Source organism: Papaver somniferum, chromosome 2 (assembly GCF_003573695.1).
Source record: "Papaver somniferum cultivar HN1 chromosome 2, ASM357369v1, whole genome shotgun sequence".
Taxonomy (NCBI): domain Eukaryota; kingdom Viridiplantae; phylum Streptophyta; class Magnoliopsida; order Ranunculales; family Papaveraceae; genus Papaver; species Papaver somniferum.
In genome coordinates, this window is record NC_039359.1 from 51,881,889 (window position 1) to 51,894,701 (window position 12,813).

At 37.3% G+C, this 12,813-nt stretch overlaps 1 protein-coding gene and 1 long non-coding RNA gene across 2 annotated transcripts; both read right to left on the bottom strand.

Annotated features, from left to right (window-relative positions):
- Positions 1-1,495: 1,495 nt before the first annotated feature.
- Positions 1,496-4,467, bottom strand: LOC113353260. Its single transcript, XR_003361181.1, has 2 exons — positions 4,286-4,467; positions 1,496-2,083 (listed from the first exon to the last, which is right to left on the bottom strand). It is a non-coding gene; the product is annotated as an uncharacterized LOC113353260 (long non-coding RNA).
- Positions 4,468-6,956: 2,489 nt separating this feature from the next.
- On the bottom strand, positions 6,957-10,287 carry LOC113350998. Its single transcript, XM_026595084.1, has 6 exons — positions 10,010-10,287; positions 9,025-9,925; positions 8,529-8,820; positions 8,195-8,423; positions 7,803-8,093; positions 6,957-7,659 (listed from the first exon to the last, which is right to left on the bottom strand). Exons 1-6 carry the CDS (start codon positions 10,285-10,287, stop codon positions 6,957-6,959), a joined length of 2,694 nt encoding a protein of 897 aa, XP_026450869.1.
- Positions 10,288-12,813: the final 2,526 nt, after the last annotated feature.

Below are 12,813 nucleotides of genomic sequence, written 5' to 3' on the forward strand. Positions count from 1 at the left end.
TGTCTCATGAGGGTTTACATAGAGGTATGCCCACAAAACCATTAATATCATGTCGTTGATGCGGTTGTTTTAATCTTCCTCTCCATGTTGAGGAGGATTTGGTGGTGGTTGTATCGTGTTAAGTTGCCAGACGTTAGCCTTCATGATTAAGTAGCATTCATAACACATGAAATATTTTCATGTATCCCGAGCGTATTTCCAATTTGCATATCGCTCCTACACAAAAATGGTACATAACTCAGTTAGTGTTTTGGTTGAAGAATAAAACCAAGTGGTCTGAGTAAAAAGATAAACTACTTACAAGCCTCTGAACTATCCATAGAGGAGATTGGTTGTGGTCAATATAAATTTCTTTCTGGTAACACATGTAAACCCTCACCCCCTTTTTTATTACTCTGATCCTAGCTTTTATAGAAAAAGTTGTTCTTTAATGAATATTTGTGAATTCTTGTGTGTAATTTTCGAATATGCCGTTCCAAACCGTATTAGCCGGAACCCTGTGATGGTCAACCTCGGTAAGAGTAACAACACTTGCCCACGCATTTGTGATTGCAACATCCTCTTCGATGGTATACCGAGCCATTATAAGTTTGTTGAAGGTGCCGAATAAAAGTGGCGAGAAGAAATAATATTCCCGGAGAAGATGTAACTTTATGGATCCATCGTACGATGCCACTGCCTGTAAAACAAGATTTGGTTTCTTAATTTGTACGACGTATCGGCCGACTTCTTCCGTAGGACATAACCTCCACTCCCAGTGGGTGCAACCGAGGCTTCCTAGCATTTCAGGAAAACCACGAGCTTCGTTCTGAGCCAATATCCTCCTAGTATCTTCGGTTGTTGGTTGCCTCATGTAGAGGTCGTTAAATTCCAAAAGTAGTGCATCCATAAACTTCTTAACATACATTTATATTGTTGTTGCGACCATCTGAGTGTAATCTTCAATGCTATCTGCAGCTACCCCCTTTTCCAGGTGTTTCATGACAACGAGCATTTTCATATGAGGAGAGTGACCCGGGATGTTACATGCATCTCTTTGCTGTAAAAAATCAGGATCTAGAGCGCAAATTTGAGGCAATATTTTAAGAAAAAATTCTGTGGGCAAACCATGACGTCCTTTTAAACGCTCAGGTCCGTATCTGCAACCGGGGTTGAAGTAGTCCTGCATCATCTTGGCATCTGCATCCACAAGAAATCTATTAATGGTTCTTCTGCTCAAAACCTGGACCGGTTCGGGTTGGTGCAAATCATGCGCCTCCTGAAAAATTTGCGGATACATGATTACGTAATCTCCATGACTATCATCGTGGTACCGTTTAGGGTATGTCGCGTCTCTACGTCATCACATATATCTAATGATAGCTGACTCCATTTTACAGCTAAAATAAAATTTTAACAGTCATGCCATGGATTCAAAACGGTATATTGTTTTATAAATGTCGTTGGAAACTAATATAAAAGGCACATAAACATGAAATATGAAGAACATATAATATGGATAATACAATGTCCAGCTTATATTAGGAGAAACTAAATATATCAAAAAAGAAAAAAGTAACAAACAACTACTACACCCTTTCTAATCAACACCATTGTAACAAGTTTTAATAGATAGAGGGAAATAACTGATTTTTTGGCACAAAGTCCGTATCAGCACCATCATCAACTCTCTGACCACTACCATAAATACGATCCTGCCAACTACCATCCAAGCTCATCCCTGGAAACTCACTAGAGTTTGGTAAATCACTATATTTTGGCGAGGCATGCGTTATTGAAGGGTTGGGATCTACATGAACGTTACTCTCAACAACATAAGGGAAGTAATAAGCAGTCGATGCGGATGGGTCTGCAGTCGGACGCTTGTGACGGTGTTGGGTTTCCGACAAAGATACACCTGCGTATAAATGCTGAAAAATGTCTGTTCTTCCTGACTTGAATTGAAGAGGCCGTCAGATGTTTCGGAACTACGATGCGTTGTAGGGATGTGATACTGCGCTCGACGACGAGACTCATTGTCGATTCCTTGTCTTGTGAATTGGATCAGCCAGTAAGCTTCCCCCGCAAACCGGCGTAAATCTTCCTAAATAAATTAAAATAAATAATTTAACATTTTTATTTAACAGTAAATAATATGCAAATTAAAATGAGATATAAAAGGACTAAACTCTGAGGCGTTGATATCAGAAAAGTTGTATGGGTTCTCTGCTAGCCTGGGGACTGCAACTAGATCTTCACCCGAATCTTTGTAGAAAGCTATGTCCCATTATAGGTTCGGGAGTTGTGTCATGGAATGTGCTGCTTGGTCGTATATGTATGTTTGGGATGACATGGTAGGAGGTGCGTATTGGGGCATCAAACTACGGGGTATACCAGCGTGGCCAACTCCGATATCATCACGTGTGTCTATGTGAGTTGTTTCTGTTCTAAGAACTCCCACACTATGAGTTATCCAAAAATGGGAATACACTTCTTCCGGGACAGGAAGGTAGTGGTCAATAATACCAAGCACTGTCCTATCAGATACGTCCTCCAATCTAGGGGGTTGCATGGGACAACTATCGCACCTAACACCTGCCTCATACACCTCTCGAACAGATAAGCAGAAGCTCTTGTTCCGTCCTTAACATCCTTGAAGAGATATCTTCTCTTAGACATCTCATGTGTTGTTTGGAATGCATCATTGTGTTGGTGTACAGTATCCAGGAACCAGGGGTCCCAAATAGCGGCATCTCCCATCCTCATATCTATCTGAGTGCGTGCATCAGAGACATAGTGTTTGTGAATATCTACTTGTCCCATATTCCTAAAGTTCGACATTGTAAATAGAAGAACAACAGGGTGTGGATCAAGTTCATCATATTTGAGGTTTTCCTTCAATACCGGTTGAAAATTACGGAAATAAAAATAATATAAGAATTCTAAGATCATCGACATGCCACCCATATCCTTCTGTTTGCACGAACTCGAGTCATCCAGATGTTTATACAAAACACCCAAAGATGGAGTACCCCAATCATAAGACCCAACAACGTCCAAATTATCCAACACTACACACCATCGTTTATCTACTCTAACACTCAAGTCTGCAAACAAAAAAGAACCAATACACCAAAGCAAGAAGATTCTAGTCAATTCATCTGCAATTTCGGTATTAGGCTGCCCTTACCTACTTAAAATGTAATTAGCCAAGTGAGAAATGCGCATCGTACTTTATTTTGAATCATAATCTCCAGGTTTCAGACCCTGATTTTTTCTTTGTCCCATAACCTCTAACACACTCTGGAAATACTTATCATCCATAGCTTCAAGTTCTTGCGGCGTCATTGTTTCCTTTGGTAATTATGGGATTGGCTTACCTCCTCCGATTGGAATACCAGTCAACCGGAAGAAATTTAGAGGGGTCAAACCTATCTCAAACTCGGAGAAGTGAAAAGTTTTAGTCTTCTTCCACCACCTCTCACATAAAGCTTCAGTTAATCCCTTATCCACATACTTAAATTTAAATTGGAATACGGACTCGAAACCACACATTTGAAGAAGTAGAATTGCACCGGGTTGTTATGAACCATTATCTTGTATAATTTATTTATGTTTTTCCAACTACTCCTATAATTTACGTCTCTCTTATAAACTAAGTTCTCAAATTTATATTGTATCCGTCCGACATCTTGAGATAGTTGGGATAACTTCTCATACCTAGACCAATCGATATGCTCCATTATATAAAAAACCAAAGAGTAAAGGAAGCACAATCAACATGTGAATAACAAACAATCATCCACATATATTAATCTATGCACAATCAACATATGAATTCCCACAATCAAATTCACCTCACATTGAGGTATGCACAATGCTCATATGAAAACCTCCATCAAAATCATATTAACAACATCAATTTCACCCATATAATCATCTCAACATCAACTAAAAACACTACATGAGTTAATCCTCAAACTCTATGCCCAATGATCAAAACAAAATTGTTGACATGCTTATCAAATTACAAATTTCAAATACATTCTACCAAGCATAAACACAATTAAATCAATCAATCAATCAATTTATGAATCAATCATGTTTTTATGTTTCACCTAAATTAACCCCAACTACCATAAACCCTAAGTTGACATTTTAATTTTTTGAAATCAAATCAAAAATTATACTACTGCTCAAGCAACCTAATCAACATGATTCATTCAATAGCTTCGAAATCACTCCATTATAACTAAAATCAAAAACAAAAAATCAAACAAATAAATCAATTTTTTTTTTTACTTACCTAGTGTAGATTTGTTGATGAAATCGCACAAAAATACCACCAATAGTTTCCCCACGGCCTCAAGAACGAACCCTTGTAAGATTTCACCTCCTTAAACACAGAATCGTCTTTAATCAACCCATGTGAAGTGAGGTTTATGAAGGTTTGAAGAAAAACAGAGAAAAGGAAAGAAAAGAGAAAAAGGAGCGCGGCTTCTGTATGATTTAGGGTTTTCCAGGACGCGCATTTTGAATCCGGGTCAACACGGTGAATACGCTGTTAGAAACTGCGCTTTTGAGTTTTCCTATGACACGTGGTTACCACCGGCATGCCGCGCTTGTTGAAAATGCGTATCAACTAGGACTCTCGGATTCCCATTGCGCTCGGGCTTTGTATTTTGGTATCGTGGATCCAAGAAATAGCTTGAATCTTGGACCACGATTAGAGCTACCCTAAGCTTTTCAATAATGTTAGCTCCTGCAACTAACCAATAATGTCGCTTTCAACTCCTGCGGGTAGAAAATTAATGTGTTTGCACCAATGTATATTGTTTCGAAAACCGAACGGCTAACTGTTTAAGAAAAATATAAGAATCATCTAATAGCTTACGTTGTGTTCTTAATTGTTGATTCTACTAAAGCAGTCTCATATCCATTTTGTCTCTTCGGTAAGTTTGATTTTCCAAGGACACCTGAGGGGAGTAAAATTAAAAAATATACAAATACCAACTAACCAGGCAAAAATCTGCTAAACATGATAAAATGCAAAATAAATGCATATTTTTCCCACTTGGTTGGTCGCTGCGCAACGTATTTGAAACAAAGCTTGTCCACTCATCTATTGATATCTTTCAGTATTGCAACTCACGTATGGTCAGCAATTTTACCATCCTACATCCATCAGGAGCCTTCCACCCTCCATCTTTCTCTTCTACCAATTGGTCTTCCAAAGTCCTAAAAGGTCCTGGAACGTACTGGGGGCAACAATTCTCTAGATATTACGGTGCGAGAGAAACAAAAGACATTATTAAAGAAAAGGCCACAAACCCATTTCTGTTGGTGTGGATGTTGAAATTCCAATCATCTGATGGGATTTTCCTTTCCATGGTTGACACAGAGTCAGACTTCTGTATTATTAATCTGTTGGATAATCTCGCATAGGATTGACAATTGGTTTCCGTTGCTTCTACGTAAGGGCTCTTTCTTCTTTCAGTATACAATTATAAATGGTAAGTCGGGAGGTAATGTGTCTGCACCCATCTTGACCCTGGTCCCGGACATTCTCAATCTCATTGACATCAAATCAGCTATTGACACCCATATTTGGGCTCTCTTCATCCATTAACTCTTACTGTTTTTTGTTGTACCAATTCATAATCTTCAAACCTGTCACATATATTTTTTGGTTGGCTATTTATTGATCCCTTACTCTTCTTTGTAGGTGTGCCAGTATACATATTGACATCAAGATGCGTAGACTGTACGTGACCTAAATATGTCTTTCTTTGGCTTCTATCGATCTCTTTCTTCTACTTGTAGATCTTAATTGCCATTACAAATAGTAGTTGCGATACATAGGATAAAAGGATTCTCTTTTATGTATATACTAAGATATGACCCGTGCCGTAACGGCACGGGCTTTGATTCAGAATGTTTGTTTCACTTGTTCGATTAGTTATATTATTGTGAATCATACTCCTTAGGAGTTCAATGTGAAATAAGACATCATTATTGTGACGATTTCACAATACTATGAACTATTACTTTATATCATTAGTTGTTAGTGTGATGCACCTGATGATTGATCTATCAACAATGAAATTGGCAATGAAACATTTTTCCACCATTGTTTTTCTGTTTATCAAGTTGTAAAAATTATGGTCCTATTTCTATACCGCCAAATTATCATTTTACCGTTTTTCTACCCATTGCAATCATTCGATGATGCCTGTGAATGCAATTCAATTACTTCGATTTACTGAAATTTGTTAGTATTCCTACTTATAATTAAAGTGAATCTCCAATAATATTATTATTAATTCGGTTTGAGTGCCAATTCGTATACGTTAACCCAGAAAACTCAACTACATCTGTATCTCCCAGTAAAAAAATCTTGTGGTTGCTCATCTTTTCCCGTCATTCGATTTTAGACTCCCTTTGTCATTGCTTGAATAGTTTTATCAATTTTTCCATTTGGTTTTATTAGTGTAGCCTTCGAAGAAAATTAGGGAAATATGTTAGATTTTATTGGTATTGAACGGCTGTTAAACCTAAAACGTGTTCCAATTATGGGAGTCTTCTTCAATTCCTATCCATCGGCGGTCAACCTATGAGGGAAGTAATGTATTTCCATGGTATTTTTTGGTCCTCTTTTATGTTCTTGGTGTATGACAATTTTTCAATAAGCTTTCATTAACCATAAATTTTGCAAGCGATACGTGAAAATCTGATTGATACCATCAGATTTCAACCAAAGATTGTGAAGTAACACATGAGAGGGTGTTCTGTGATCATTGTATTTTAAAATCCTACATGAAGGATGTGCCCATCAAATCCTCATACGGGTATCAGTAGGCATAAGCTGGTCAATCAATGGTTCTTGATATTCTAATGCATTTTTTTCATCGAATATAATTCAAAACCAATCACATCCTCTTGGAGTCTTAGGATCTAGGGGTGGGAAAGTATGGATCTTAAAAACGGCTTCCCTTCACATCCTCCGAGTTACTGTTATCATCCAAGTTCACTGCCGTTAGGGAAGATTCTTTAGCTATGGCGATAAATACAAAAGGATCCTCAAAAGCATTCACATAAGGACTTTGTTGTTTTCGAGATTCTAAAACAATGTGCCACTTCCTATCAGGCCTACTCTCATCCTTGCAATAAAAAACTGAAGTAGCTTGAGAAGAATGGATAAATGGCTCATCGGTGTCTTTTTTGTTACCCATAAACCGTTCGAAGTTTACATAAATATGTTTTGTAACCGGATCCACATACCATCCATTCACCTTGTCTTCGACACGAACCCAATCACAATAAAATACAGTTTGCTTGAAGGTGGTGTAATCCAGTTCTAGAATTTGTTTAACAATTCCGAAATACGTAACTTCATCGTCCACCGTGTTCTGATCTCTGGCACTTGCTCTGAATGTGGTTGTGCCATTCATGGACACTCCACTATTTAGGGTGGACATACCTTTTTGTGCATCAGTTGTATAAAAGATATATCCATTTACTGCATATGCTTTATGTGATACTGCATATCTAGATGGACCATCAACAAGACGCTTAAAATTTGTCATGTCTTTTCCCTGAAATTGTTGCATTAGCCATTTCATGTATTCATCAGGATTCCTTGAATTCCTTCTTCCTCTAACATGTAATCTGTCATACTTCCTGTAATCAACATATACGATTACCCCCATACTCTACGAATTTGTTTGTTCATTCAACCCTAACTAGTTCAAGTATCAAAAAGGAAGTAAGTTACTATACTAAGAAATGATAAGAAAGTATGGAAGTATGAAAGTACTACTTACTTTTCCCATTCAGTATTTTCTTTAGAATGCATCAAAACCCATATGCGTGCTTGTTCGTACTGTGGGTTAGGTATATGATATCTTTTTCCTTCAGACATATTTGGCGGGTATGGACCTTCCTGAATATTATCGTCAGTAGATATACTTCCCTTTTTCTTGTAACACTTCTCCCTACCATTCAGAATATACTCCATACAATGTCTCAATCCGTCATCAAATACATATTGTTCTGTAATAGATCCCTCTATATAGTTTTTGTTGCGACCAAAAACTTTGAATGTTCTCATCATCCTGTAGTGTAATCACAACAACAATAATAAGACAATTTGCCTCCATGAAAAACTAAACCAAAAATTTTACTCAATCAACTAAATTACCTTTAAAAAGGATACATCCATCGAGTTGTAACAGGACCCAATGTTTCTGCCTCTTCTGCCAAATGTACGACGACATGTATCATTGAAACAAAAAAATCCGGCGAGAAATACATTTCAAAAACACATATAGACTCCACGAGACGTTGGTGCATGATGCGAAGCTCATCAATATCAAGAACCTTAGAACAAAGAACTTTAAAGAACAATGACACCTGTCGAATGGCCTCAATCAATAGACGATGCCCTTTGAAACAGTACATCAAAAAAACGGGTAGCAAACCCTGTATTAGGATGTGGTAGTCATGTGACTTCATGCTTTTTAACTGAAAGTCACGCAAACATACTTTACCTTTCCAGTTCCCGCAGTAACCAATAGGAACCTTCAGGTTACTAAGAGACGTGCACACTAGTTTTCTCTCTTCTATAAACAAATGATAAGGTGCTGGCGGCATTTCTGGAGACTTGCCAGGTCCTCTCTCCTTCAAACATAAATTCCTCTTTATCTTAAGGATTTGCAGATCCTTGCGCGTCGGAATCCCATCCTTAGTCTTATCCTTATTGTCCATTATAGTTCCAAAAAAAATCTCACCAAAATTTTTCTCAATGTGCATTACATCCAAATTGTGTCGAACCAGCAGATCCTAGAGTAAACTAGGACAGTTAGTAACAACATCCATATATCAATAGTTGGAAGAAAAAAAATGACACCAAAACAAAATCAAAAGAAGTAACTTAAAAAATATCAAAGGTGAATGGTTCATATGCCAGTTCAAGAAGCATGTGTATTGTGCCGCAATAATATACAAAGTAGGCAAATCAAATAATAAGACTGTTAAATTAGTTACCTCCCAGTAAGGCAAATCAAATAAGATCGATCTTTTTGACCATGGAGTGCTTGTATCAACTGATCGCTTCTTCATATTTGGCGGAATCCTTGTATCAACCGTCCGTTTCCTCTTACCTGTTTCCCGACAAGATTCAGTGCGTACACGATTCATAAGGTTCAACAGTTGGACACCCGTCAAACGCCTTTTCCCAATAGACTTTGATGTTTTTTCCTTCGCACTTGTGAACTTCCCAAATTCTGTTCGCACACTATTCATCTTCGTCAGCAATTGCACTCCGGTCAAACGGCATGGAGCATCTCCATGTTCATCGGTTCCATCAAATTTTGCTTTTGCATTTCTGAAGGGGTGGTCAGCTGGTAAGAATCTTCTATGACTCATGTAGCTGAATTTACGTCCATTCTTTAGCCATATTGCATCTGTCTTTTCACCACACACAGGACAACCAAATCTTCCTGATGTTATACAACCAGAAACATGTCCATAGGCCGGAAAGTCATGCACACACCACATTAAGATTGCTTTCAGCGTAAAGTTACTCTTTGTATGAGCATCATATGTCAACTTTCCAACAGACCATAATTCTTTCAACTCGTCGACTAACGGCTGCAAATACACATCGATGTTATGGCCTGGTTCAGTTGGACCAGGAATCAGTAGTGTCAGCATTGTAAATTCTTTATCCAGGCAGTGTGATGGGGGAAGGTTCAACGGTACAAGCATAACGGGCCAACAACTACGGGGATAATTCATTCCGAAAGGGTTAAATCCATCGGTTGCCAGTCCTAAACGCACATTTCTCTTCTCTACAGAAAACTCAGGCCACTTGCTATCTATAAACTTCCAACAAGGAAAGTCCACAGGATGCCGCATGTGTGTGTTGCTTTCCTCTATATTACCACTGCAATTCAATAGCTCTGCTATCCATGTTGTACTAAACATGCGCTGCAACCTTTCAACAACTGAGAAATATCTTAATTTTTACATTGGCACTCTTTTGGCATGTGGTTTCTTCTTATCAACTGGTTTCCATATACTTGCTTTACAATTAGGACATTCATCCATGTCAGCATAATCCTTCCGGTAAAGAACGCAATCATTCGGGCAAGCATGTATAATTTCACACTTCAATCGAAAAGGTTCAATCATAGCCTTGGATTTATTGGCTGTTGCCGGTAATATATTCCCAGCAGGTAAAATAGTCTTTATAAATTGCAATAAATCAGTCAAGAAAGCATCGAAACAATTATGTCTTGCTTTCATACTTCGCAACTCAATTGTTGTATACAATTTCGTATGCTTACCATCACAAGAAGGATACAGGGGTTGTATTGAATCTTCAATCCTCTTCTTCTAATTTATATCAGCACCTTGATCACCTTCAACATTATCACCACTCTCTTGATTAGGATCATTGAAACAGTCTTCCATGTGGTTATCGAGGTCAATACGTCGCTGTCGGTCATTGAACATGTTGGCCATTACCCGACCAGAATCATCACAATGAACTCTATTAACAGGTAAATTAGGAGCTTGATTAACATTGACAACATTTGTACGAGGTTGTTCTCCATGATGTATCCAAGTTCTGTATGTCTTAAGGAAACCATTTTTGATCAGATGCAAATGTATTTCCTCTAGAGGATACTGTTTTCTTGCTGCAAAAAGCTTAAATTTCGAGCATGGACAGAGAAATAATTTATCTGCTCCTACAGTATCTTTTGTGAACCTGATAAATGATTGAACTCCTTCCCGAAATTCATCTGACTGCCGTTCTGCACCCATCCATTTTTTGCTTGGAATAGACATCACTTCAAGTAAACCTAAATGACACACTTAAAAAACAAAATGATGCTACTCAATAATCTGTAAGTCTGCGAAGGATCAAATCAGATAAATTTTGCTTCTGAATGAATTGATAAAACTAAAGGAGCAGACAATAGTGAATTGTTGGACACAACTACATCGATTTAGATGATCTGTAAGACTGTGAAGGATCAAATCAAATAAAACTCTCAGACACAGTCATAAACCAGACTCAATAAAAACCAATGATGTCTGACTCAACGTAATGCAAGGATTCTGACTTAGAACACGAGGATACAGTGTACAAGCACACAAACTTACGCCAATGATTGCCTGACAAACAAGATGCAGCAAGCTTATTATCAAGCGCATCCTACAAAACGCGACTACAGATACTACAAAAATTATGTACCACAGGAGCCAGACAACGCAACACAGCCATCTTCTCTTACAACGCAACACATGTTAAAAATAGAAGTGATAAAACTAAAGGAGCAGCGAATAGTGAAACTTAGCTACTGAAAGACCAAAGAAGAAATTAGAATAATACAACAATCATCATTAGAAGTTTGCATCTGATGCAAATTTAACATATATATCAACTCAAACCAGCTACACAAAGATCCTATCAGGACCGCCGCTGCTGCGAAAAGCAAAGGCGCAAAATATAACCGATGAACAGAGAGTGCACATTCAGTATAAGATTCAAATTTAGAATTTTACTATGCAACAAAGGTTCATAAAAACACAACACCCAAAACAATAATTCATGATTAAAGAAGAGGAACCGTTAGTCCCAAGAGACTGCGTCATAGTTTATATAGGAAAAGAAAAGAGTACGGAGGTAAGTTAAAATAAGGCACTCAATATTAAAAAATAGACCAGAGAGTATCAGAAACCAATTAACATGCCCATTATTGACTGTGACTACACACAATTGATTGGAACTTCCCCTTAATCTCCAAATTGCCATTTTCATGGAGTTTTGTTCTCTTTTGGAAGAGTACTGTTGCACTTGTAACTATTAACTATTTTAAGATTCTATCTCTCTGTAAGAATGATATCTTCCTAGTCCTCGACTAGTTCTTGTAGGCGCTAGGTTTTCTTTGCTGCCGGATGACATTAACTTCCCAGGAAACGGCCAAAAAAATTTAACCCATGCTACATGTGGTAGTTCATAATCATTCGGTGGAAAGCCTTACAAAATCCTAAACACATCAAAAACATCAAGCCTAATATAGTAATATCCAGTGAGAATCCCTGATTCCTCATGTGATATCACGTGAAAATTCTGATAAGCATAGGTAGGATGGGATTCATGGGAAGGCAATTGGCTGAGTTAACGAAATGAAATAATGGGTTAAAGGGGATCTTTACAATCCCACTAAAAAGTAAGCAAGAAGTAAAGATTCAGTACATCCTATTGTGAGTACTCAGCCATGAAACCCAATTCTCCAGTAAAAATCAAACCAGTTTATCAAACCAAAATCTCTAAATTTATCGATTCTTAATAGAGATTTAAAAACCAAATTCATTCCCTTTCCATTCATGAAATAAAACTAAACAAATTCATTCCTTTCCAATTTCTACATTAACCAATTAACTAGACAGAAGTTTTTAAATTAACCAAAATCTATGGATCCTATTAAATAATAATATCAACTTTTGATTAACCAAACAGAAGCTTAAGAAAAAAAACAGAATGAAAGATGAAGAGGGATTTGAAATTTATTTTAATTTGATATCTTCTTCTTCTTCGATCTCCTCTTAGGTTTGTCTAGCAAAACAACAGAGATAATGGTTTGACAAAGTGAATTCAGAAACCACTTTCATGCAATCAAACTAATCAAAATTATTCCTTTTCAATTTCTAATTTAACCAATGTATCAAATCAAAATCTTTGTATATACAAGTTTGGTCTCAAAAACTCAATTTCTTAAGAACAGAGAAACTAGAGAAAAACCCAGATACAAATGAACTGAA

Coding starts and splice junctions, on each gene's coding strand:
- LOC113350998 (XM_026595084.1), bottom strand. CDS start 10,287: ATGAAAGCAAGACATAATTGTTTCGATGCTTTCTTGACTGATTTATTG. Junction 8,424..8,528: donor TTACTGCGGGAACTGGAAAG/GTAAAGTATGTT, acceptor ACTGTTTCAAAG/GGCATCGTCTATTGATTGAG. Junction 7,660..7,802: donor GAAAATACTGAATGGGAAAA/GTAAGTAGTACT, acceptor TGTTGATTACAG/GAAGTATGACAGATTACATG.